A 23,732-nucleotide genomic window follows, 5' to 3' on the forward strand; every position below is an offset into this window, starting at 1 on the left:
CGATCTGGATGGAATCCACATTGTTGCCTTTGCAGAGGAAGCAGATCCCGGTGAGGGAGGAATCCTGGAAGGCAGTGGTGGCTGCAGGAGAGAGGGGCGTGCTTGTTGGAGCAGAGTGTTTGTTTGCAAGCAGCCTGGGGCTGAAGATGGGGAGTCGTGGGAGGGAGGGAAATAGATTTTGACTCGTTTCCTCTGTGCCTCCTGACTCCCCACCACGCCTCCTACTTCTCACTTATGTTCCTTCCAAGATGGGTACGAGTTCCTAGAGACGCTCAAGGCTGTGGCCCAAGACAACACCGAAAACCCGGATCTTAGCATCATCTGGATTGACCCTGACGACTTCCCTTTGGTGAGAGGCTAGCCACCTGCTACGGCTACTGTCGTCCTTGGTGGGGGCAGGGGGTAGGGAGGGCTCAGGCGACTGTTTCAAAACTCCTAACACCATCTCCTATTTGGGGATTTGGGGAAGCTATGGTGGGCACAGTGGGCACTGGGGGAAACCGGAAGAAAAGAGAGTTTGGGAGAACAATACACATGGTTCCCAGAGCAGGGGGTGGGCAGGAACCTCCTGTGCCCAGCGCCGGCTCCTCGGGAACACCGGAGTCCTGGTGAGCAGGTGGGAATGTTAACTGCACATGAGTAACACAGTAGATCACAGAAGAGCCCAGGTCTCAGGGGATGGTTCTGTTCCCAGCTGAATCCCGACACTTAGCGCTCATTGTTGAACGAGTAACTAACTGAAGAAATCAACAGAAATGTGAGGGACATGGGCATTCCCCAGGTGTATGGACCTGGTTTCAAAGATGTAGACGTGAGGGCCACAGAGGATGAGCATGCCCCAGCTGCCCAGGTGAGCCCGTAGTACATCTAGGATACAAACAGGGTTTCTTCTTTTGCTTGCCATGGGGCGGCAGAACAAGTGTCCCCTTCGGACACTTTCCCAAAGGGATTTCTGATGTTTTCCTGTTTGACTCCCCATATTCCCTCTGATGCCGACAGCAGCATTCATTCCCATCCACTGCAGACTCATCATGTCCTCTCTTTATCCTTGGACTGATCCCCTCTCCCCCAACCCCCCACCCCCACTCCCAACTTTGGCCTTAATGTGTTCCTAGCCACCATTAAGTTGCTACTTTGGGATTTTTCTACAGCTGGTTCCATACTGGGAAAAGACGTTTGACATCGACTTGTCAGCCCCACAAATAGGAGTCGTCAATGTTACTGACGTGAGTTTTCTCCCCTCCTGGACCCCAACTCTGCTTCCCGGCTAGATTTGCTCTGCTCTGCTCCACAGGGGGTGGGTCCTGCCCTGAGTCCAGCCTAAGGGCTGGATGGAGGAGAAGATTAATGGCCTGCACGCTCCCTGCCTGCACCTGTTAAAACCTGTTGCTCATCCTTCAAGGCCTAGTTCAGATCTCTCCGTGAACAATTTCCAGGTGTCTCATTTGGAATCATGTCCAACTCGGCCCTCTCGGCGTCCACGGGCGTCTAGAACACGGCGTGGCTATGGCTAGGAATGTAGAGGGTCTGTTTCTCCCAGTCGATTCTGAGCAGTCTCCTTAAGCACATGGAAGGGCCTTCCCAAACACTTGTTGAGTTGAATAAGCCAGTTTGGGCTTTACTAGAATTCTCAGTCTCGACTGGGGAGGCAGAGATGGATTCTTTCAACTGCTATGCAAGGCCAGGTCTGAGAAACATTATGTAATGAAAGCACAAATAAAATGCTAGGGAAACAGAGAGGCAGGGGACGGGGTGGGGAGTGGTGTCTGCTTCAGAGAAACAGGGAAGTTTAAGAGGAAGCGGTATTTAAAATGGATTTCCTGAGCATGCGGATTGCAGGTTTGGGATGTTAGTGAAAGCAGAAGCCCACGTGGCTCGAGCCCCCCCTGAATTCCCTCGGACCACGACCAGGAATGTAAACAGGCTTGCCCTCACTGCTACTTTGACCAGCAGCAGCAGCAGCAGCAGCAGCAGCAGCAGCAGCAGCAGCAGCAGCCCAGGAAGCGGCAATCTCCTCCAGGGGGTTACCTGGGTGTGTCTGGGATGACGATCACCTTCCTGGGGTCACATATCCCCAAGTCCTGCCCCGGCTGCCTCAGGAAAGCCCCTGGACCAATGCTGTGAGGCCCTCTGTCTAACAGAATAGCTGTGTCCCCATCACAGCCCGAGAGCCCACTTTGGGCACTCCACCAGTAGCTCGGATGTATGGATCTGCCACCAACTGTGTTTTCGTGATAGTTTTCTTTGACTCCCATGTCCTTTCTAGAGCACTGTATCTCAGCAAATCCTTGGACACCAATATTACCTCGAGCTAATGGTCTTCCTCATTCAGATGATATGTCTCTGTAGTTATCACATCTAAGATTTGCCTCATCTAAGATTTAATAAGTGTTCCCTTGAAATAAATAAAATTAATTCCAACAAGCAGAGATTAAGGAGAATTCCTTCCTGGTGGCATAGTAGTTACGAGTTGGGCTGCTACCCGTAAGGTCAGCAGTTCAAAACCACCAGCCGCTCCTTGGGAGAAAGATGAGACTTTCTACTCCCATAAAGAGTTACAGTCTCGGAAACCCACAGGGGCCGTTCTACCCTGCCCTGTAGGGTTGCTGTGAGTCAGCATTGACTCAGTGGCAGTGAGAGAGAGAGAGGGGAAGGCCTCCAAAACGAAGCCAGAGCAATGGTCCAAAAGTAGAAAAACGCACAGCAGGTTCAGGAAAAGGCAAGCTGTTCGTGCGGCTGGAGCGTGCAGGGGTCACTGAGGATGGGCTGAAAAAGCAGGCCGCGGAAACCCTTGACTGCTGAGGCGTGACGGACTATTCCGTGGACCCAATGGTGGCCAGCGGTTGTACAGCAAGGGTGTGAAAGCGAGGTCTGTGTTGGGAAACGCCACATGGCGAGACCATGGATGAAAGGCTAAAGGGAGAAGGTCCCTTGGTCAATCCAACTTTTCCTTCCGCTCGGTCCCACCGCCGCTCTTCTCCGGAGAGGACTGGAAAACAGTGGGTGGACACTCAGAATGGGAAGATCATGGGTGTTTCCTCCATGAGCATTTTGAAGCACCCTGGTTTAGATCCTTACCTGGACGGCTTCCTTGGCCACTAAGGGACTTGAGTGACAGAGGCTACGTGCGGAGGGGAGGCAGGCCAGTGAGGACAGGTCCCCAGGCCTGGCACACACGGGGTTCCTGCCCTCTCCCAGGCTGACAGCATCTGGATGGAGATGGACGACGAGGAGGACCTGCCCTCGGCGGAGGAGCTGGAGGACTGGCTGGAGGACGTGCTCGAGGGAGAGATCAACACGGAAGACGATGACGACGACGATGACGACGACGACGACTAGTTGCCGCAGCAACCGTCTTCCAGTCCCACTTGCTCTCCTCATTCTCCCTCTTGCCTCCCTTGTCCTTTCCCGAGTCCTCTGGGGACGCTAGGCCATTCTCTGTCCTAGGACCCGTTGGGGTCTCCGTGCTGGTGCTAAGACGCTGGTCCCCGACACCCCCCTTCTGGTGAGGAAAGGAGCTACTTTTCCCTAGCCGCCAGCCAAGCCCTCTCATCTGCCGTGTCTCAGACTTTACCAGCATCTATGACTTGTTTCTTCCATCACTCGCTCCCCTCCTTCTCCTGACTCTTCTCTTGCCCTATCTCCAGGTCCCCTTCCCTCCCCCACTCTCTCAACCCTTCCATCTGTCTAATCCCTGGCCAGCAGGAAGGGAGGGCACCAGGCGAGCTGTATCACAGCAATCTCTTGTTCATGTATTTGGGTCAAATGAGAGGCCTCAATAAAGAGATCTGGGGCAGCCTGAGCAAGGATGTGTGTTGACAGGTCTCACCACGGTCTAAAAGGGAGGAGGCCCAGAGAGGGGCTTTGGGTGAGAGGGCCTTGTCAGGATGGGTTGGGGGACGGCAACAGCAGTCAGCCCAGAGAAACCTGGCTTATTGATCCATTCCAAGTCAACAGCTCTATCCGGAACACATGCTGTTGTTTGTCCAGCACTGCCGTTAGGCTCCGAGAGCACAGTGCCAGGCCTGTCCCTGCTCTCGGAGCTGCTCCGCCTCACTGGGAAGTCAAGAGAAGCTCAAGAAACAATTGAAGACAAGGGCAAAGCAGCATGTAATTATGGGATTATGCACTGTGGGCTAGCACCCTCCCTGCAGCTCCGACTTGAACTTCAAGTCTATGCCCAAGCAGCACTTCCTCAGAGGCCTCCCCAGAGCAGGCTCCTCCCTGCAGTCGTCCCTCAGGCTGCCTGCTGCCATCCCTCACATGCACACTCAGCACACTCCCCGTCCGTGGTTTTTCATTTGCCCATCTGCCTTGACCACTAGCCTGTGAGCCTGGCGAAGGCAGGGTCCCAGGCTGTTTGTATGTCCACAGAGGTGTGGACCTCACACAGTTCCTAATCCAAGTTCCTAATCCAGGATGGACCCACCTGAGAGAGAGAGGAGAGTGGCTGCGGGGGGCGGGGGGTGACAGGGGGCAGGGAAGTGACCCTTTTCTAGGCCTTCCATAAAAAGCGGGACTTGATGGGGGGACAAAGGCTTTGGGGAAGGGACGTTTCAGTTGTTGGAAACAGAGACACAAGCAGTTTGTGCCCCTCATATTGGGGACACAAATGACCACAAAGAGACAAGAAGCTCAAGCAGTGGTAGCAAGGTTGCGTGGGCCTCCAGAGCTGGCTTGTGCAGAGGCTTGATTTGAATGGTGGGGCGGGTGTGGGAGGGGAGAGGCAGCACGTAATCTGGCAATGAGAAACAGGATGGGTATGGGGAAGGAAAAGCAAGAGATAGTGCAGGCTGAAAGCCCAATTCACACCATCAACGACTTGTAACATTCAAGGCAAAGGGGGGAGAACACAGACTAGAGTCGTGGCCCTGGGGATGGAGAGATGAGGTTGGGGGTTTGTGCGGTGGCCAGGGCCCTGCTGCAGTAGTGTCAAGGAGTAGAAGTAAGGCTGGGGGAGTCAAGCAACTAACCAAACTCATAAATAAATAGCACACATTACATTTTCCCTGGATTGGGTACAGGGGTTACTGGGTGTCTTAGAGGATGACTGTCTCCTTAAGGAAGGAATGAAACCTGAGATGAAAGTTTTCGCTCTCCCCAGACAAATCCAGGAAGCACTCCTGGAGGAAGCAGGGGGAGAAAGCCTAGTCTTTCTATCTATCACCCAGTCCAGGTATCACATGCTTCATAAGCAGCATGGGCCCTGAACTAACGTGCTGCTGCTGCTGATAAGAATGTGGGACTTGCAGTCTACATTATGGTGGCGTGCCATGCAATCGCATGGACTCGTCGCAACTATATGGTAAAGGGAACCAAACACTTCCTGGCCCGGGCCATGTTTGAGCCGCGGTTGCAGCGGCGGTGTCGCTCCATCTCCGTGAGAGCCCTTCTTGGCTTCACCCAGCGTGATGTCCTTCTCCACCTTCTCAGTCTCCCTGACAGCATGCCCGAAGGGCCCACGAGGAAGTCCCACCACGCTCCCTTCTTCTCAGGAGCCTTCGGTTGTACTTCTTCCAACCCAGATGTGTCTGTTCTTCCAGCAGCCCACGGTACCGTTAACATCCTCTGCCCGCATTGTAATCCGAAGGCATTCAGTTTTCTTTGGTCTCCCTCATTCACTAGCCAGTGTCCACATGCAGGTGCATCCACGGAAGACCCCCTGGCCTGGCTCCGGTGCACCTCGGTCGTTTTAGCACCTCAGACAGCTCTTTGGCAGCAGGTCTGCCCAGTACAATGCGGCATTGAATTTTCTGTCTCTCGCCTCCAAGGGTGTCCATTGTGGATCCAAGTAAAATTAAGTCCTGGGCAGCTTCCATCTTTTCTTTGTTGATTGCGATGTTGCTCCTCGGCCTGGTGGTGAGGAATTTTGTTTTCTGTTTGTCTAGCATAGGTCAGTGAAAAGACCTGGATGACACAGCAGCTCCCACTTTTAACCACCTGTCTCTGGGCAGCTCACCGCAAGGTTGGAGGTTCAAACTCACCTTGGTGTGGCAGAAATCGGAAACTATTTGCTTCCATAAGGCTGGTCTCTATCTTGAGTCGCTAGGCGTCAGAATGGAATCCACTCGATGGCAGCGGGGAGCTGTTATTATCGTTTTTTAAAACTCTGTACTAGTCCCCAGCCTTGGCTCCCAACCCGCAGAAGAATTCTATCACATGGGCATTGCCACCCCGCCTTGGTGGTGAGGACACAGGCCGAGAAAGTGGGCTGCCCTGGAAGGAGTCGAGTCAGCATGGCGTCCCCGACGCCCGCACCTTGTTGCCTCCGGAAGACCCGACTTTGCACTGAGAAACGACAAGACTGTAGATAAGTCGCTGGGTCTCAGAGGGGTAGGCCCTGCCTCCTACAGGTTGTGGGAGGAGCCAATGCCATGGGCACCGACGTTGTTATGCGGGTGTGCTAGGGCACCCTGGGGGTGAGGGTGGTGGAGGGCAGATGAGGGCCAGGAACCCAAAGCAGCAGGGGCCCGGGCCTCATCCAGGGACAGGTGACTCACTGGAAGGATTCTGGGTGAAGCGAAAGGCTTGGGTTCTATTCACTGCCAGGGGGGCAGCTCCACCGACCCCGTGTCTGGTCAGAGCTTGTCGTCAGCGTCTGCAGATCCCACGTGCGGCAGGGTGGGAACTGCCCCAGGGCTTTCCAGGCAGTCACCTTGACGGGAACCACTATTAGCTGGGTTCCCGCTGCAAACCTGTCCGTTGGCAGCAGGGCGTGAAAGCCCAGCACCACCACCGTCCAGCGGGCAGTTCGATGATGATGACGACAACGCAAGACCACACCACGGGGTGTGCGAGTTCCCATCGACTCCATGGCGACGGGTGGGAGGTGTTCTCGAAGGGGAGGGGCCTGGGATGCCTCCATGGAGGGGTGGCTTCCTCTGCCCAGGGCCAGACCCTATACGAGTGGCAGAGAGACCTTCTGGGGCGCAGACGGGGTGTGTGTGTGTGTGTGTGTGTGTGTGTGTGTGTGTGTGTGTGTGTGCCAGACCCTATCCGAGTGGCAGAGAGACCTCCCGGGGGGCGGGGGTTGTGTGTGAAAACAGACGCAGACCCTATCTGAGTGGCAGAGAGACCTCCCGGGGGGCGGGGGTGTGTGTGAAAACAGACGCTTCCCCAATCCTCCCTTCCCTCTTTCAGTGTGGCTGAGACCTTAGGGGAGGAAAGTCCCCCGGCGGAGGGGAAGTGAGAGAGAGCACTGAGGCAGAGCCGGCCAGGCAGCCCTGGTAAGCAGGCTCGGCTTGGCACGTTGTCTATATTTGCATGCTGAGCTCATAGCTGCTCGTTTTCTCCCCCAGAATATAAAATTGCATCATGATGAGGGGAAGGAGGGAGAAGGGTATATTTGCGAGAAAAGGGGACCAGGGAGTTGGCGGCACCCCCCACCCACCCCACCCCCGCCAGGAGTGGGTCCATGGACCCAGGGTGAGGGAAGGAGGAGGTCCCCCTGTTCTTCTCGCCCCAGCCCGGACCTACCTCCACCCCACAACTGAGAAAAGTCTCATTCCCACTCGCCCTCCCTCCCGACCCCCAGGGAGGGGGCTCCGTGAGGAGCAAAGGAGTTCTTCCAAATCCCAAATCTAGTGACCCCGGGAAACAGGAGGCCGGAGGCTTTCCAAGTCTCTCAACCTGTAACTGACTCTGCTCTTCCCGAGGTCCCAGCCAGCAACCCACCCACCGTGGTCATGGAAAGGTCACCAGGGAGGGGGGCACCCCGGTGGGAAGGAGAGGGAGGGTCTCCGCCGTGGAGGGGGAAGGAGAAGGCGACAACTCTACTCCATCCTCTCCCCCCTCCGCCCCCCATCTTAGGAACCCTCCAGAACCCCAGCCCCTCGGCACTCCGCCCCCCGCCCCTCCCCGGCTCTGACATCACGCCCAGCCGGGTGGGGCGAGGCGGCGCTGGGCTCCGGCTCGGGCTCCGCGGGCGGAAGAGGCGGCGGCAGCAGCAGCAGCGGCGGCGGCGGGAGCCAAAGAGGCGGCTCCGGACGCTGGTCAGGAACCGGGGGAACCTGCAGTGCCCACGCCCTGCGCGCTCAGCCCCGGAGACGGTGAGAGGGGTCGCGGGGACCGGGCAGGTTTGGGCTCGATCTTGAAGGGGTGACGATCCGGGACGCGAGGGCCAGCTTGGGAGCGTGCCCCCCCCCCTCAACCCCAGGGGTCCGATTCTCAGCCGGTGCTCCGCGCGCGCGGAGGGCGAGCCCAGGACGGCATGGCTTGGTCCGCACAGTCCACGAGGGGCGGCAGTTCGGGAGCTAGGCTCAGGCCTGGGGGTTCGGATGGAGCCTGCTTCCCGCCCAGCCGGCTCTGCCGGCCAGCTCCCGCCCCTCCTTCCTCCGCTCTGGCTTTGGACTGGTCTTCACCTTCGCAGGCCGGCGGGCTCTCCCCAGACCCGGGACCTAGCCCTGCCGCAGGTCCTCGGCCCTAATCCCGTGCTCTCAGGACGCCTAAGCCCCCCGCCCCCTGCACCCCCCCCCCAAATCTGCATCATCTAGGCAGGAGGCAAGAGAGGCCAAAGCTGGTCCAAGCCCAGGAGGTAGGAGCTGGGGGAGTATAGTAGGGAAGTATCTAACATAAACCCCTTAATTAATGTCATATAATCCATGTCAAGACTGACACACACACACACACACCTAGAAGCAGCACGCCAGCACAGTGACACACAGCCATGTGACTCTTACAGAGTGTTTGGCACACAGCAAATCACAGCCCTCCCAACCCCCCACCACACCCCCTGTCCCCCATGTGTGCCTCTCGTAGCCTGTGGGCTCCAAGGGCTCCAGTCTGATAGCACAGCTGGGTGGACAGAGGGCCACTGTCCCCAAGTCTGCCCTGACTTCCCTTCCCCGGCCCTGGGCTCCAGAGGTCCCTTGAAAAGGGCAGGGACCCAGGAGGGAAAGTCCTGGCCTCTCTTCCGGAGGTCAAGGAGTCAGGATCCCGAGTGTGAGAGAACCGGGTGCTCCCAGGTGGGTGAGCAGGGCAAGTCGGGGCTGCTGGCAGCATCTTCCGCTGGGTCTAGTTGTAGTTTAGGGTGCCAGGAGTGGCCAGTTTCTGGCCATCGGAGTGGCCAAAGGAAGGAGGAGGGGGTGGAAGCCAGGGCGAGGGAGAAGAGGAAAGAATGAGTATGAGTCAGCCAGGGATGGAGCCCAAGTCTGTGAGAATGAGGGGAATGTGTGTGAGAGGAAGACAGCCGTCCACAGAGGGACTAGACACTGGAGCCAGGGAGCGGGAGGAAGGGGGGACATGGATGGTCAGACGAGTGGGGAGATGCTGGGGAATGGACTCGAGGGCTTAGAAATTAGGGAGGGAGGGTGAAGGCAGGCCAGCAGCAGCGGGTCCCTAGGGGATCTGCCCAACCTTAGTAAGTTTATCTCATTTCTCTACACGTGTCTGGCCCCCAGGCTGTCAGAACCTTGATCGTGTTAATTGCTCTTCCCATTGTGGTTACTCTGTGGGTAGGTTGCCAGCGATGCCCCGGGCTGCTGGCTTCCACACTCGTGACAACTGTCAGTGCCCCACTGCATGTCTGCAGCCAATCTGCATACAGACAGCCCCTGGACTTCCCGGCCCCTCCCCACCCCAAATCACCACTTCTCTCTGCAGCTAGGGTGCTCCTCCCTCATAACAACAACTCTGGATGGCCAACTGGGGATACAGAGCCCTAACCAAGGCCCCCCGAGGTGGGATGGTTGGGTAGGAAAAGCTAGAAGGGAAAGAGGAAAACAGACTTAGAGGCTAGGCAGAGGGATGGATAGGTAGAGAGCCCGGAGGGACAGAAAAAGGAGCAGCGAAAAAATACCAGTGAATCCAACCAGAAAGGGGCTAGAGAGAATCACAGCCCCCTCCGCCTGCACACCAGCAGAAAGCCCCCTCCTACCCCGCTCCATCTGCGCCAGGCCTCTAGTGCCCCATTCTGCTGCCTCTGGCCTTTCTTCCCCTCTGGCTGGCCCCTGTCTGCACAGCCAGGGGGGGCCCATTGTGCACACTGGATGGTATATTCTGGCCCTCGGGCATATTGCCACCCTCACTCCCAGGCTGATCTGGAGCCTCTGCGGCCACTTTTCCTTCTGTCACAGGAGTAAAGCCTCCCCCGCGCTGGCGAGAAGCTAAGCGAAGAAGGCTGTTGAGTATAACACAAGACTGCCAGAACTTGGGGGACAGATATAATTTGAAATAGGATGGACCCCTCCTCCCAAACTTCCTGCCCCTTGCCCCTTCCCTATCACCACTCGTGGCTGCACACACCCCCTGCCCCGCCCCCATCAGCAGTGGGAGACAAGCGGCTGTAAACCAGGCCGTAAGCCTGTAAGCCGCTTGTCCCCACTGCAGATGGCCAGGTCCTTGCAGCTGTGTCGGCTGGCCCCTCCTCTCCCGGCCTGGGACAGCTGCAGCAGATGTGAGGGAGGGAGGAAGGGGTGGCATTTCCTAATCCACAGGCTTCCTTCTCACTTCTTAAATGCACCAGGGACTTGGACCCAGGACTTCTCAGGAAGTATCCAGGGGACTAGGGGCACTTCTTTGGGCCCAGGCCTTGAAGGGTTAAGAGGGCAGGGTGGTGCACATGGCTCTGGGTCAGTTGCTGAGCGCCCATCCAGTGACTGCGAGAGAAGGCCTGGCTCTCTGCTTCTGTGAAGATGACCAGAGGCCCTGTCACATGAGTCGTCATCAGCCTAATGGCACCTAACAAAGGGCTCCCTGCTCCTTCTCATGGGGGCCTGCCTCCCCAACCCCCACAGATTTCTGGGGCTTGTTCGCCTGACAAAAAGAGGCATCACGGTGACTGACACAGGAATTCCCCCCATTTCCCACCTTGTGAGTGGGCCCTCCGGACAGGCTCCACAGCCCTGAACTAAGCCGAGGATGAGGGACTGTCTGGGTGCCCTCCCCCTCACCGTGGAGGCCATATTGTGAAGCGCTTCATGAGCAGCCTGCCTGCACTTGTCCTGCAGCCATCCCCTCCACAGGTGGCTCCGTTTTGCCAGGCTTCTCAGAGTGCCCAGGGAGCACCTGCCCCCCACCCTCTACCATCCTCCCAGCTTCCTCTCTGAAAGGTCCGTCTGCAGTGACCCTTACTCTTGGCCCTTTCCCCAGCATGGCTGATTGGTCTGCCCTTTGTCGGGGCTCTGCCTGGGGCCAGCTAGGAAGGAGAGGGAGGGCGGAAGGAAGGTGTGAGGAAGCGCAGAGCGGAGCAGAGAATGAGTTGGGAGGGAAGGGGCTGACTTCCTGGCAGCCCAGGCTCCGGTTCCTGCCCTGGTATCCTGTCCCAAGAATGGCCTCCGCCCAGGCTGCCTGGTGTTCCCGGGCAGTTCTCTAACTGCTCCAGAGACCAGGGCTTTTATCCCAGAACCAGGAGGGCAAGAGACTTCTTCTCAGACCCTTGGGAATTCTGAATCTTGTTGAAGACGGTGAATCTTGTTGAGGGTGAAGAGCCAGCTTCTGACACGTCCCACACCAAGGCCAAACCACTCCAAAGGCATTGGTTGATCTGTAAGATTTCAGGGCCAGATAAAATTTCCCAACTACCACATCCTTGGAATAATCTTTACCCCTACAGTCACTTAGGGGACCGATTGGGTCTTTCCAAGACGGGGAGCAACCAGGCTGGCCTGTCCTTGCTCCCTCAGAGGGCTGCTACCTCCTGGCCTTTCTGTGGCTTCTTACTCCCTAGGCTCCTCCCAGCCAGTGTTGGTATTGTCCTGAAGACTGGGCGGGGGCACCCAGAACAGAGGTTGCCATGGTAATGGCAGAGCTGCTGCTGCTGAAGTCTTCTCACCATGGACTGTGTGCTGCTCACTGGCTGGCCTCTTCCCTCGTTTCAGCACGCGGCGCACGCACACACACCTGCCCCCTTTTCTCTGGATGTATATTTCTTTCACAAGCCCCTGCTGGCTCAGACACAGACATACCATATACCTTTAGCCACATCCAACGCTGGCATGGGCACATCTGCTCCCTAACAGCAAATCCAAACATGCCCACAGATGCCCACCCACTGCTCCCCCACACACCTGCACCCCTCCCTGATCAGCACTCACATTTCTCACCTGCCACTTTCACATTCGCACCCCCACTTCTCCTAGGGGCCTCCCGCTATCACGGAATGCTCCTACCTACCCCTCCCTCCCAGCCTTTGTGGGTGGGTGTCTCACACTTTAATCCCTTCCCGCCCAGCTCCCTGTGCATCTGTTTTAGATTCAGAGCCTAAAATCTGAACTCCCCTTAGGAAAAATACACACACACACACACACACACACACACACACACACGATCGCTCATATTTACAAACACTGCTTTTCCATGTGAACGCAGGGCAGAATAAGCCTCAATTCCACCCGCTTTTCCAGCTGAGGACTGAGCCCCAAGGTCTCTGGCACTGGAGCTGAGGCTTCTTGGGGAGTCTTGTCTCTTTCCCATGCTGCTCTCACCACTACCTCCCCCAGCCCTCATTCTTACCCATTTCTAGACCCTCTCCCCAGTATCCTCACCTGCACTCCTTTTCTGACTATCCATCAGTGGAGAGAGGGTGGGGTGGGGCGGGGGCTGGGCTCCAGGGCCCGCGCTGTGACCTAGATTTCAAGGCAGAAATGGTTCCTGGTGCTGACAGTCAGAGGGCATTGTTTCTGGCCCAGCCTGGTAGGGCCACCGCTGGGCCCTTCTGTCTGCTTGCACCTGGGTGTACAAGGGCCTGTGAAAGCCTGCTTCTTGCTGTGGGGTCGTGCTGACCCTGCTGTCGGGCTCATTGTTTGTCCTGGTGCCTGCCACCAAAGGCGGCTTGTTTGTTCTGGGCCGTTAGGGAGCTGGGAATGGGGACTTGTCTGAACCTCTGTACAGCAACATGCCTCTCTGCCTCAGTTTCCCTACATGCTGGCCAAAGTAAGGGATGCTAATCAGACCCCTCCCACCTGCCACACCCAGTGCTGCAAAGCTGCTCTGTGGGCAGCCTGAGCCAGAGCCACCCAGAGCTCCTTGCTACCCACTGGTCCAGAGCCAGACTGTTATTTACGACATGCTGTGCGTGTACATACATACATGTTAGCTTTTGCTCCCTATTAAGAGCCTGCTCTCAGCGTGGGAAGATAAGTCCATTTTTTGAACCTCATGTTATCCAATCCAGGAAGTCCTTAAGGTGTGGCCTTCCTTCTTCCAGGCTTAGCCACAGTTCCCATCTCGGTGAGTGCATGCAGACCTTGAACGTTCCCTGCCTTCTCTTCTAGCCCTCTGGAGAGGGGTGGAAAGACCTAGATGAGCGCTGGCCTTGCCCCGCCCTCTGTGGGAGGCCATGCCGACAGTTGTGCCGTCAGGGTGTTGATGCAGAAGGGTGACAGCCCCCTTCCTGCCAGACTCTCCCAAAGCTGTATCCAAGCCCCCTCCCCTTGCCACCCAGCCAGCCTGGGAACCGGGCAGGGGGCCAGAGCCAGCCGCTTGGTATTCTTGGGCGCAGGGGCTGTCAGCACAGCAACAAAGGCTAGGAGAGAAGGCTGAGTGGGGGCCTGGGAGTTACTGGAGGAGAAAAATGGGTTGTATAAAGGTGGGGGTGGTCCCTTGCCTCCCCTGCCCCCCAGGCTCTAATGATTACACACAGGGCCCAGAGAGAGGATGGGGGACTGTCAGACAAGCAACTAGGCAACCATCCAAAATGAGTAGTGAAGTGGTGGGGAGCTGACTTGAGGGACCCCACTGCGTATGGGGAAGGATACGAGCTAGGGCTGACAAATATCAGGCCCTTCTTTTCAGCTTCTCACAGGGATAGCAAGCCTTTTTTTTTTTTTTGACCAAGGGTGGGGCTGCAAGTGGGTGGGGCGACTGAGGGGGTGGGACTTGAAGGCAGTGGGTGCGAAAGCCTGAGTAGGTTGCTATAGTAACCTCCTCCTCAGTCAGGGGAATTGTTGCCAGGGTTACTGCTGGGGGGTGGGATGGGGGAGAAGGTGTGACTTGTCACTCTAGGCTCCAGCCTAACTCCTAGCTTGAGTGTCGTCAGGTCTAACCCTAGCTCCGCCTTCTCTGCCTCCAGCCCGGGTCCTCCCCACTTCCCACCTTCCACACACACACCTGCCAGGACTGAACCAGGCTCCCTTCCCTCTCCCTTTGCTGCTTTCCGCCACAGTCATGACTGAGTACGGGAGCCTCCTCCAGGACCTGACCAACAACATCACCCTTGAAGACCTGGAACAGCTCAAGTCTGCCTGCAAGGAGGACATCCCCAGTGAGAAGAGCGAGGCGATCACGACCGGCAGCGCCTGGTTCAGCTTCCTGGAGAGCCACAACAAGCTGGACAAAGGTGGGGGAGCGGGGGGCCTGCCAGCAGTCTGTGGGGCCAAAGCTCCTGTATCAGTGGTTCTCAACCTTTGGAGGGTCGCCCCGATTCATAACAGTAGCAAAATTAGTTATGTAGTAACGGAAATGTTATGGTTGGGGGTCACCACCCACATGAGTAACTGTCTGAAAGGGTCAAGGCTTCAGGAGGGTTGACTACTGTCCTAGACACACACAGCACACTCCCCTGAGCAGTTGGACTGAGAATCCAGGGGGCCTCCCGGTGCCTCTCCCTGGACAGTAAAAAAGGTTTAGATACTACCATGCCATCATCACATATACAAACCCACTGCCACTAAGTAGATATTCCAATTCAGAGGTCCCAGAGGGGCGCCACGCTGCAAATCTTGACAGGGCAGAGCAGCCTGATCTTTCTCTGAAGGAGTGTCGACCCTGTAGCTGGCAGCCCAGTGCTCACCTGGCAGCACCACCAGGGCTGTCGCTTATACAAGGGGACTTGGGGAAATTCTGCCCTCAATTCCATCTGCCCACTTTCAGGCACCCTTGTATACTAGAACATAAAGATACAAAAAGTAATGACATTTGAAATATAAAGCAGCAAGATCACACCTTCTGACATTTTCTTAACTGCTTGAAGGTAGACTACTGCCATGGGCGGGCAGGTCAGTGGCTAATGCAGCCCCAGCCGGCTGGGGGCTTTAGGGAAGGAGTTCACAAGGCGGAATCCACGAGGGGCTAGGCAGAGAACATGTCACGGGGGAAGGGAGTGCCTGGGCTGAGGGAAAGCGAGGGGCCCTGCTTGGCCTGGCTGGGCACAGGTCTGTACAGAGGGTCTGCAGAGAAGTGAGACCTGTGCCAGGTCTCTTTACTAATGCGACAGGAGTGAGCATGTGCTTGGAAAAGCAGGGAACCCTGGTGGCACAGTGGGCGATGTGCTGCAGTTCCAAACTCCGTCTTAGAAACCCCAAAGGGCGGATTGCAATGGAGCCTCTGGGGCTGTGGGGTCAGAATGGACTGGGTGCCAGTGAGCTTGGTGTGATCTGGGTCACCAGAAGACAGGCATCTGGAGGACACTGCACAATCAGAGGACTAGTGCATCTAGTGCGTGTTGTATTCAGAGGGGAAGGGTGGGGAAAAGAATTGTCCAGGGGCTGCTGAATCATGGGCAGGCCATGGAGGTCACCCTTGTGGTAGGGACCGTGCCTTCTGGGTGGTCCACCCCTACAGCCCTAATGTGGAAACTCTCCCCCTACCCTCCAATGGGACCTGAAAACAAATCTCCCCTCCATTTCGACCTAAATCTACTCTCTAGCAGCTTCGCTCATCCACTGCCCACCCCCTGCTGGAGACCAGCCCTCTACTGATGAGTGCCTCCGCTTCCTGATGCTCGCTCAGTAGGTCCTCTGGTAGTGTTGCCTACTTTCTGAGCAACTTGGCGCTGGCTCCGGAGCCCTGGTCGGGGAGAACAGTGGTAGCTGGCCCGGGCAGCTCAGCTCTGAAACCTAGGTCTCCCTGCCTTCCCCCAGACAACCTCTCCTACATCGAGCACATCTTTGAGATCTCCCGCCGCCCTGACCTCCTCACTATGGTGGTGGACTACAGGACTCGTGTGCTGAAGATCTCCGAGGAGGATGAGCTGGACACCAAGCTAACTCGTATCCCCAGTGCCAAGAAGTACAAAGGTAAGAGACCAGGATCTCAGTGTCCTTCGCAGACTTGGGTTTGTAGAGTAGTGGCTGATGCTCAAGGGGCCTGCCCGGCATCTCCCACTACTTCCCTCCTTGGACACACCCCTTTTTGCCCTCAGACATTATTCGGCAGCCCTCTGAAGAAGAGATCATCAAATTGGCCCCTCCGCCGAAGAAGGCCTGAGCAAAGGGAAGAAGAGGAAGGTTGGACCTTCATCGTACCACTCCCTACCCCCTACCCATTCTCCAAGGGAGGGAGCAAGGGCACCTCCCCCGACCTACCCTCTTACTAACCTGGTCCTAACCCCCCTACTGTGCGCGTTGTGTGCGTGTGCGCACGCTCTGGCTGTCTGTGTGTCTAGCTCATCTAGTTCCTCCCTGTCAGGGGCTGGGGGGTGGTCAGGGGCTGAGGGAGGGCTTAAGTTTCCTACACTAAAGGAGGTAGGGACTATTTCTACGCAAATAGAAATTGGCACATTCCCCTACTTCCCTCGCTCCACTCCACCACACACACCTCTGAAGTGGGAGCATCAAGGACCTGCATTTTTGTACAGCAAAGAGCTGAAGGGGGGGGCGGGGCGGGGTGTGGCTTGGCAGAGGTGGGTGAATATAAGCAGTGTGGAGAGAAGGTTGTGGAGAGGCCACCCCCACACACACACCCAGAAGGGTGAAGGGAACGCCAGCGACCAATGTATGTACCCCACACAGGACTGGAGAGTTGAGTTTCCAGATGTTTCTCGGGTGGGAGGGCCTGGGCACCGGCATGTCCCTTTTTGCTCCCCTCTCATGTGCAGAGGATGAGCACGAGACAGGGGTCTCGTGAGAGGCCCACTATGCTCTTTCCTGGCCCCAAAGCCCACAGTGCACCCAGCATTATCTGCCCACTCCCCCGCAGCACCCTCTGCCCTGGAGAGACTCTGCTGGGGGTATGCACCACTGAGCCGGCGACAGGGAGGGCAGAGAAGGGGCCCCTTTCCACCCCTTTATTCCTACTCAGACTGTTGCACAGACTGACCCTGAACCCCGGGGAGGCTGGGGAATGAGATCCTGAGGTTGTAGCCCGCAATCGACCCTGCCCTCCAGGGCTCCAATGTGGTTATTGTGACAGCCTCCCCTGGCCCCTGGTCTGGGACACTCAAGCCAGAAGACAGGGAAGAAGTTACCTGGTTTTCCTTTGCACTGATCCCCAGCCCATTCAATCCAGGAGGGGGCGTGGCAACCCCTCTCCCCCACTAACTATCCTGGCCCCTTGGGGCTGTGGAAGCCACCTAACCCAATCACTACCATGAGTGACCCCAGCCTCCTGCCGGTCCCCAGATGCCCCTCCCCACCCTGACCGTGCTAACTGTGTATACATATATATTCTACATATATGTATATTAAACCTGCACTGCCATGTCTGCCCTTCTTTGTGGTGTCTAGCATTAACTTATTGTCTAGGCCAGAGGGGGGTGGGAGAAGAATGCCACGGTGAGGGGAGTGGCAGAGTCAAACTGCTACACAGTCCACACAGAGAGCTTTCACAGAACAGAAGCCAACCAATACACTGAATTCACATTCAATCTCAAGAGTATTTAGAGAAGGTTTAAGTTAGAAGTTTTTAGGATAGGTCAGCAAAATGTTCAGTGGGTGGGGAGGGCTAGCTGTCAGAAGAGAGAAGCCAGACTGGTTGGAAACCACCCTCCACTCCTAGCCCAGCCCAGCCTGCCTGTCCCCTCTGGCCACTGCTGTGGACACCTGCCTTAACACACACACACCGAGTACTCCACAGTTTTGCCTTAAAGGACACCTTCCCAAGTTTCCCCAGCCTGTCTGGCTTCTCCGTGACAGAGAAGAGTGAACCAGTAGTCTGAGCCTCCAAAGGACGAGAGCATCTTCTTGTGTGGAGAGCAGAGGATGAAATGGGAGGAGAGACAGGGTCCTTTTCAGCAGAGTCTAGCAGTTTCTCTGTGAGGCAAAATAATCTCCAACCAACCAACCAACCTCACCCTCCCTTCCGCCCCTTGTTGAGACTGCTCCTGTCCTTTGCTCCTGTCTGCAGTGTGTTCTAACCCTGGAATAAAAGTGATTGATTGTACTGTATCCCCATTCTGGAATTTCTGTGAAGGGCCAGGATTCTGGAGCCCTTGGATGACTGGGAAGGGAGGGGAGCAATATATATCTCCATGTCTTTCACTGCAGCCTGGGACAGGGGCTGGGGAACACACCAACTATTCTATTGCTCTCCCCTAAGTACCCCTGAGCTAAGTGGGACCTCTACCCCATTGACAATACTCTTCCATTAGAGCCCAAGCACTGTAAACAGCGGTGTCTCAGACTAGTCTTGCGAAAGTTCTGCCATGGATAGGCTAAGATGGCAGAATCAGGCCTCTGATCCCGAGGGTTAACGATCATATTTGAAGGGAGTGGGGGTGGGGGGAGCCCACCACAAATTAATGGCTCACATACACACAGAGCATTAGGTCAAAGGGAAAGAAAAAAGCTTTACTGAGAAAAAAAAGCAACAAACTCCAGAGGGCATGGTTTTCAGCCCACCCTACTAGCAATAGCCCACACAGTCGCCACACATCCCCTACCTCAGGAAGGAGGCACAGGGGCCAACATCCGGTCTGAGCTGCTAGAAACTGGGTCCCCTAGGAGAAGGAGTGTCCAGGAATCCTCTCTCCCTCTTTTCCCTAGCCTGGTCAAATGGAATCAGACTGCTCCAAGACACAAAGAAATAGAGGCGAGAACCGTTGAAGAGGAAAAATTCCACTGGGTTTTCACACTTCGTGACCAATGATAAATAAGTGTCCGGGCCATAAGGAGGTGGACAAGGTGTGAGGCCCAACTGGGAAGGCTTTCCTCTCTCCTCCAATCGGAAGGGATCTGGGTGGCTTGCAGAATCAGGGTGTCGCCCGTCACACGCGCTAGCAGAGGATGCTGCAGTGGGGGCACCCTTCCTGAAATAGTTCAGTCAACTTTCACAGATGGGCCACCCTCTGGGAAGAGAAGCCTTCCTGGGAACCCAAGACTTTTAGGAGGTAGAAGATCTGATGCAGAGGTGGAAGGAATCTCCTTCTTCCCCTACTCCCTAAAACCAGGGCAGAACTGAGGAGTCTTCCATTTAGCAGCCTCTGAAAACTAAAGCGATGGATCCCCTTCTCCAATGGCCATCCCGTAGAGGGTAGGGCTGTCCCAAGATGTCACCTCCACATCATTACTCTGGTCCAACTCTCTAAGTCCCTTTATTGCATTCATAGAGAATATATGTCTTTAAACTTTGACAATAACTTTAACTTGATATATCCAAGTCTGACTTGTTTTTAATATAGTTATAGATAAAAAATTAGGCCTCTAACATGACAGGGACAGGGAGATTGCTGCCACCGCACAGTCTTGTTTTTAATTAACAGAGGATGCAACTTCTTTCCTATTCTTTCTCCACCTCTACCCCCTTCTCCTCCTGCCTTCCCCCAACCTTCCTCACCAGCTCTATTTTGGGGTGCGAGGCTGAAGAAATGAGAGTGAAAGATACGTATTCAAGTGCAAAACACTGTGCTAAGTCATAGAATGAATGAGGTGGAAAGGAAAGTGAAGAGTGTGGGGTGGTAGGGGCTCTAAGAACTTCCCAGAAAAACGGGATCCTAGGATGGGATCCTGCACGGGGGGAGACACTGTCATAGACTTTAAAAAATAAAGGAAAATGGGGTCAAACACCTAAACCCAACTCTGCCTTGGTAGCTAATAGCCATTTGGCCCTCTCCTCTGCCTTCCCCACAGCCCAAGAAACAAGGGAGATTAAAGAAACCCCACTCCCCACCCCAAACCAGTTAACAAAATAGCCACCCCCCCGCCACCCCCCCCAAAAAAAAGGCATCAGGAAGGACTTCCTCATTCTTTGCTGAGCGCTGTGCTCCTTCCCAGAAAACCCAACCCAGGAGTCAGCCTGCACTCCTGGGCACGCTCTGTGAACAACAGCGCAGCCCCCTCGGGTTCACTCGCCTCCTGGGATGTCTGTCCGTCCTCTAAAGCAAAAGGTCCAAAGTGCATTTCTGCTGAATGTTATGGCCTGGGACAAAAAAGAGCTGCCTCAGGCAGGACCAGCTTGGTCACTCCAGCCGGCCCCTCCCCGTGTAAGGCCTCAGGACGGCATGCACTGCACCCGATCAGGGCCCTCCTCTCCGTCCGATGTGTCTGAAGAGCTAGGCGATTCATCCGAGTTCGCATCTGTGGCCTCAAGCCCAGGCTCTCGCCAGCGCTGTGGAATGGCAAAGGCTTGTTAGAAACTTCTCTGGGACAGGGACATGTACGTGAGGTCTCATCTAGAATTCCAGTGTCAGCCAATGTTTTCCTCAAAGGTTCGGATGGTAATTATTTCACACCCATGGGCCATTTAAATCTCTGCAGTAACTATTTTTTTAAAAACTCCACCAACTGTCTTTGCTGACATGAAAGCAACCACAGACAATCCACAAATGAGCGTGGCTGTGTCCCAATAAAACTTTATTTACAAATTGCAGGCCCACTTGCTGATCCTGGCTCTCCAGCTCTTCCCCACCCTCGTGCCTTTGCTTTTATGAAGAGAGCACCTGGGCATGGCCCTGAAGAACAAAGGCAGGCACCGCCGCCCCTTTCTGCTGGTAGCTCTGCCCAGGCTCCATCGGGGCTCTCATGGGATGGGGGAGACACAATGGTAGACACACAATCCACCATGCAACTGTTCCTCCAAAAGAGGGAGGTGTGCACAGGAACAGGTGTGGTTTTTTTTAATCCTTTAGGGGTGGGGGTGTCACTGCCCTTGGGAGCTCCCTTCCCACCCCAGCTTACCCGGTGATGGCGCCTCTGTCTCAGGTGATGCATGAGGAACCATAGCATGTGGCTGTCGAACAGGTCAGTGTGGTGCAAGCTATCTTCATCCCGCTCCCGCTTGTTCTTCTTAATCACCTGAAACCCAGAGGGGTAGGAGCAATGAACAGAAACCTTGGAACTGACAGGAGGATAGGTGGTCTATCCTAATGACACTTTCCTAATGTTATTATGCTTAAGTGGAGCTACATTAAGCAAAGATGCTATAGGTTCAGTCACTGAGAAGATGGAAGGCTGTGAAATCGAAGGATTCTTCCTAAAGATGCACCCACCCCTCCCCGCCCCATACCAGCAAGTAGAAACATTTTCATGCTGTCCACTGACCTGGGACTGTTCTTAGAGAGGCAATGACAAGAATGTAGAGGAGGGGCTAGAGTAGTGCCTTCAAAGAACTGGGAGGCAAGTGATTCCTTCCTATGGCAATTACAACTCATACAGGATGTAGATAAGGAGAAAGAAAAGAATGTCTGCTGTCAATCACTTACATCCTTTAAGCCGGTGAGCTCAGTGGAAGCTTCAGCCGTGGGGGCCCAGATCTTGACATCATGGTCTAGGCCGCTGGTTGCCAGCACAGGCAGGTGAGGGTGAGGTTCAAGACAGTTTACCTGGTTGGAGGAAGGAAAGCCACAGGCTCAGTTCAGTATTGTGTAACAAAGTTTTGAAATCATTTATCTTGAGCCAACTAACTGCCCTCAATCAGGGCTAGTGCAGCTGCTGAAAAGGCAGGCCCATATATAATGAGTCTAGGCCAAAGGGCCTCCTGGGGGTGGAAAAAGCCCTGGGCAAAGACTGGGTATTAGATCAGGCCCATCCACCATTTCCTACCTTTAAGTCATAGGTGGCTTGAACCTCAGACACAGCCCTAGGAGTGGGTGACTGACTAGCCAAGCTTACTGCTGGATTCACAAGAAGGCAATGAGGTCTCGATGACCCCACTGATTCTAAGATTCCAAAGTTCCAACTTGCCGCAGGTTGGAAAAAACCAATTTAGTGACTTTCACCAAGTGGCAAATAAATTTTTAAAAATGAAGAAAGCAACCAAATAAATAAATAAATAAATAAATTTTTTTTGAAATGAAGAAAGCAGCAGCTGCTGCCGATTCCCCAGAGACGAGTCAGAGAACAATTGTATTTATTTGGCACTGTGCGACAGCAGGAAAAAGGCATTGGCTGGGTAGAAGAGGCTGGGCTAGGGGCAAGGAGGCAGGTGGAGACTCTCAGGGACAACATCACGCTCACTGCCCCAGAGCACAAGATGCTCAGCTCTAGGGCTGCACAGAACAGGGAAACAGCTTCCCGCCCCTTCCCCACCCACCCCCACCAGGCTCAATCTCTAGCCAACTTCTGGATACATTTACTCTGCAAAGGAAATGAGCTGTGGCAGGTGCACCTGGCTCATGAAGCTTACCTTCAGTGAGAAGGTACCCATGACCTCGGCTGTCTTAACTAGGAAAGACCAGCTTCCCTAACACAAGGCAGGGCAGGGCAGGGCAGGGCAGATCCCTACCGGAAGAACTGGTCCCAGATTAAGTTGCTAAAGCATTTTTAGACTTTTAGTCAGATGAGCGCACAGAACAGGAACTCAGGAGGAAAAAGGTGTGGTCCCAGCCACTCCTCACCTCATCCCACCCATCTGAGACGGCCAGGAGTCCAATACTGGCAGCACATAACAGCCTCTGGCAAACAAGGCCCTGTAGTTCTGGACCAACCCCACCCCCACCCCCACCCCGTGCACCTGCAGAGGGCAGCTTCGACGAAGGCAAGGGCAGGCAGAGAAAATAAAGCCTGGACCATACACTTTGAAACTTCTTTGGCTTCCATTTTATAAGTCAACAACAAAATGCCCCCAAAAGACTGAAATTAAACCTGGGCCTCAGAGTAAACCAGAAATCCCACTCCTTTCTCCTTCGCCCACTCCAGCTATCAGAGCAGCGCTCACAGTACAGTTTCTACCTCACCTCTTCAGGCAGGGAGGAGGTGGTTCCAGCTTGACCCCAGAGCATGAGGCAACAGACCAAATCTCCACTGTTGGGAATCTTACCCAGGATAGATGATAATGAACACATATACACCTGAACTCACTCACCCATCTCCCTAGGCTCTTGCTGTATCTCTACTCTGAGCTAGTTCTGCCTGAAGTGTGCCCAAGGGAGCAACGATTCCTGAGAAGTCAAGACTACGGCAAGAAGAACAAAATGCAATATGGAGCTGGAGCTGAGAGAATGCGCAGAGAAGAAATCACCCCTGTGGGAATCCTAGGGCTTAGCCTGTCAGGAATGCCAGAGTCCCCCCTAGGGGGACACAGGGAGAGGGTAAAGCAGGACTATGATTTTGGGTGTCTGCCTTCCCCGCTTTGGCATGTCCCCAACTTTGGCATGTCCCTATGAAGATGAATGAAAACAAAGGGGGTACTAGGAAACCTGGGCAAGGTGGGCAGTAATCTCTAAGATCCTCTCTCAAGTTCTAACACTCAACTTCATAATCACAACTACAGGAGTCTATATGGAGGTTTGTAGCTGCTTACCCCAGTGCTTAGAGGTTGGGACAAAAAAACCTTATGCAAGGACCACAGAACATGCAGCTTATACAGAGGAAGAACAAGTCAGGAAACTCACGTCGGTGTGCACGCTCCTTGCGTCTTTGTCCCAGTCCCTCACTCTTATGACCCCTAAGACACAGCCTGAGCCCACTCATCCCCAGGCTAGCACCTGGATTAATCTTCAGAGCGGGCTGCAAGGACACTGGCCTGGGAGCACTTCTGGGGACTAGCCAAGTGCCGGCCTAGGGGGCTGCAGTCAGTTCTCCAACTCTCTGGCGCAGCCTAATTGTTTATGAGCAAGAAAGCCCCCTTTTTGTTTTTCTCCCTCTTCTTGCAGAATTCTCATTCGGCTCTTTGCGGTATGGGGCCTATTCTAGAGGCCCTTA

The 23,732-nt window shown here is 55.0% G+C and overlaps 3 protein-coding genes across 3 annotated transcripts in view; 2 read left to right on the plus strand and 1 right to left on the minus strand.

Moving 5' to 3' along the window:
* Nucleotides 1-3,802, plus strand: part of CASQ1 (calsequestrin 1) — a 9,802-nt gene extending 6,000 nt beyond the window's left edge. The window contains exons 9-12 of the mRNA XM_045298487.1: nt 1-50; nt 249-349; nt 1,152-1,226; nt 3,199-3,802. Of these exons, the coding sequence (XP_045154422.1) occupies nt 1-50; nt 249-349; nt 1,152-1,226; nt 3,199-3,339 (367 nt within the window). The 3' untranslated portion in view covers nt 3,340-3,802. The remainder of the gene's footprint in view (nt 51-248; nt 350-1,151; nt 1,227-3,198) is intronic.
* Nucleotides 3,803-7,945: 4,143 nt separating this feature from the next.
* On the plus strand, nt 7,946-16,148 carry PEA15 (proliferation and apoptosis adaptor protein 15). Its single transcript, XM_004716506.2, has 4 exons — nt 7,946-8,048; nt 14,102-14,275; nt 15,798-15,953; nt 16,079-16,148. The coding sequence occupies exons 2-4, from the start codon at nt 14,104-14,106 to the stop codon at nt 16,141-16,143; spliced, it is 393 nt and encodes a 130-aa protein (XP_004716563.1). The 5' UTR covers nt 7,946-8,048; nt 14,102-14,103; the 3' UTR covers nt 16,144-16,148.
* A 3,656-nt stretch (nt 16,149-19,804) lies between these two features.
* Nucleotides 19,805-23,732, minus strand: part of DCAF8 (DDB1 and CUL4 associated factor 8) — a 57,291-nt gene continuing 53,363 nt past the window's right edge. The window contains exons 12-14 of the mRNA XM_045298434.1: nt 21,293-21,412; nt 20,769-20,885; nt 19,805-20,199 (exon numbers count right to left, since the gene is read on the minus strand). Coding sequence (XP_045154369.1) covers nt 20,083-20,199; nt 20,769-20,885; nt 21,293-21,412 — 354 coding nt within the window. The 3' untranslated portion in view covers nt 19,805-20,082. The remainder of the gene's footprint in view (nt 20,200-20,768; nt 20,886-21,292; nt 21,413-23,732) is intronic.

Source organism: Echinops telfairi, unplaced genomic scaffold (assembly GCF_000313985.2).
Source record: "Echinops telfairi isolate 266 unplaced genomic scaffold, ASM31398v2 ScPeMD7_7425;HRSCAF=8463, whole genome shotgun sequence".
NCBI lineage: Eukaryota > Metazoa > Chordata > Mammalia > Afrosoricida > Tenrecidae > Echinops > Echinops telfairi.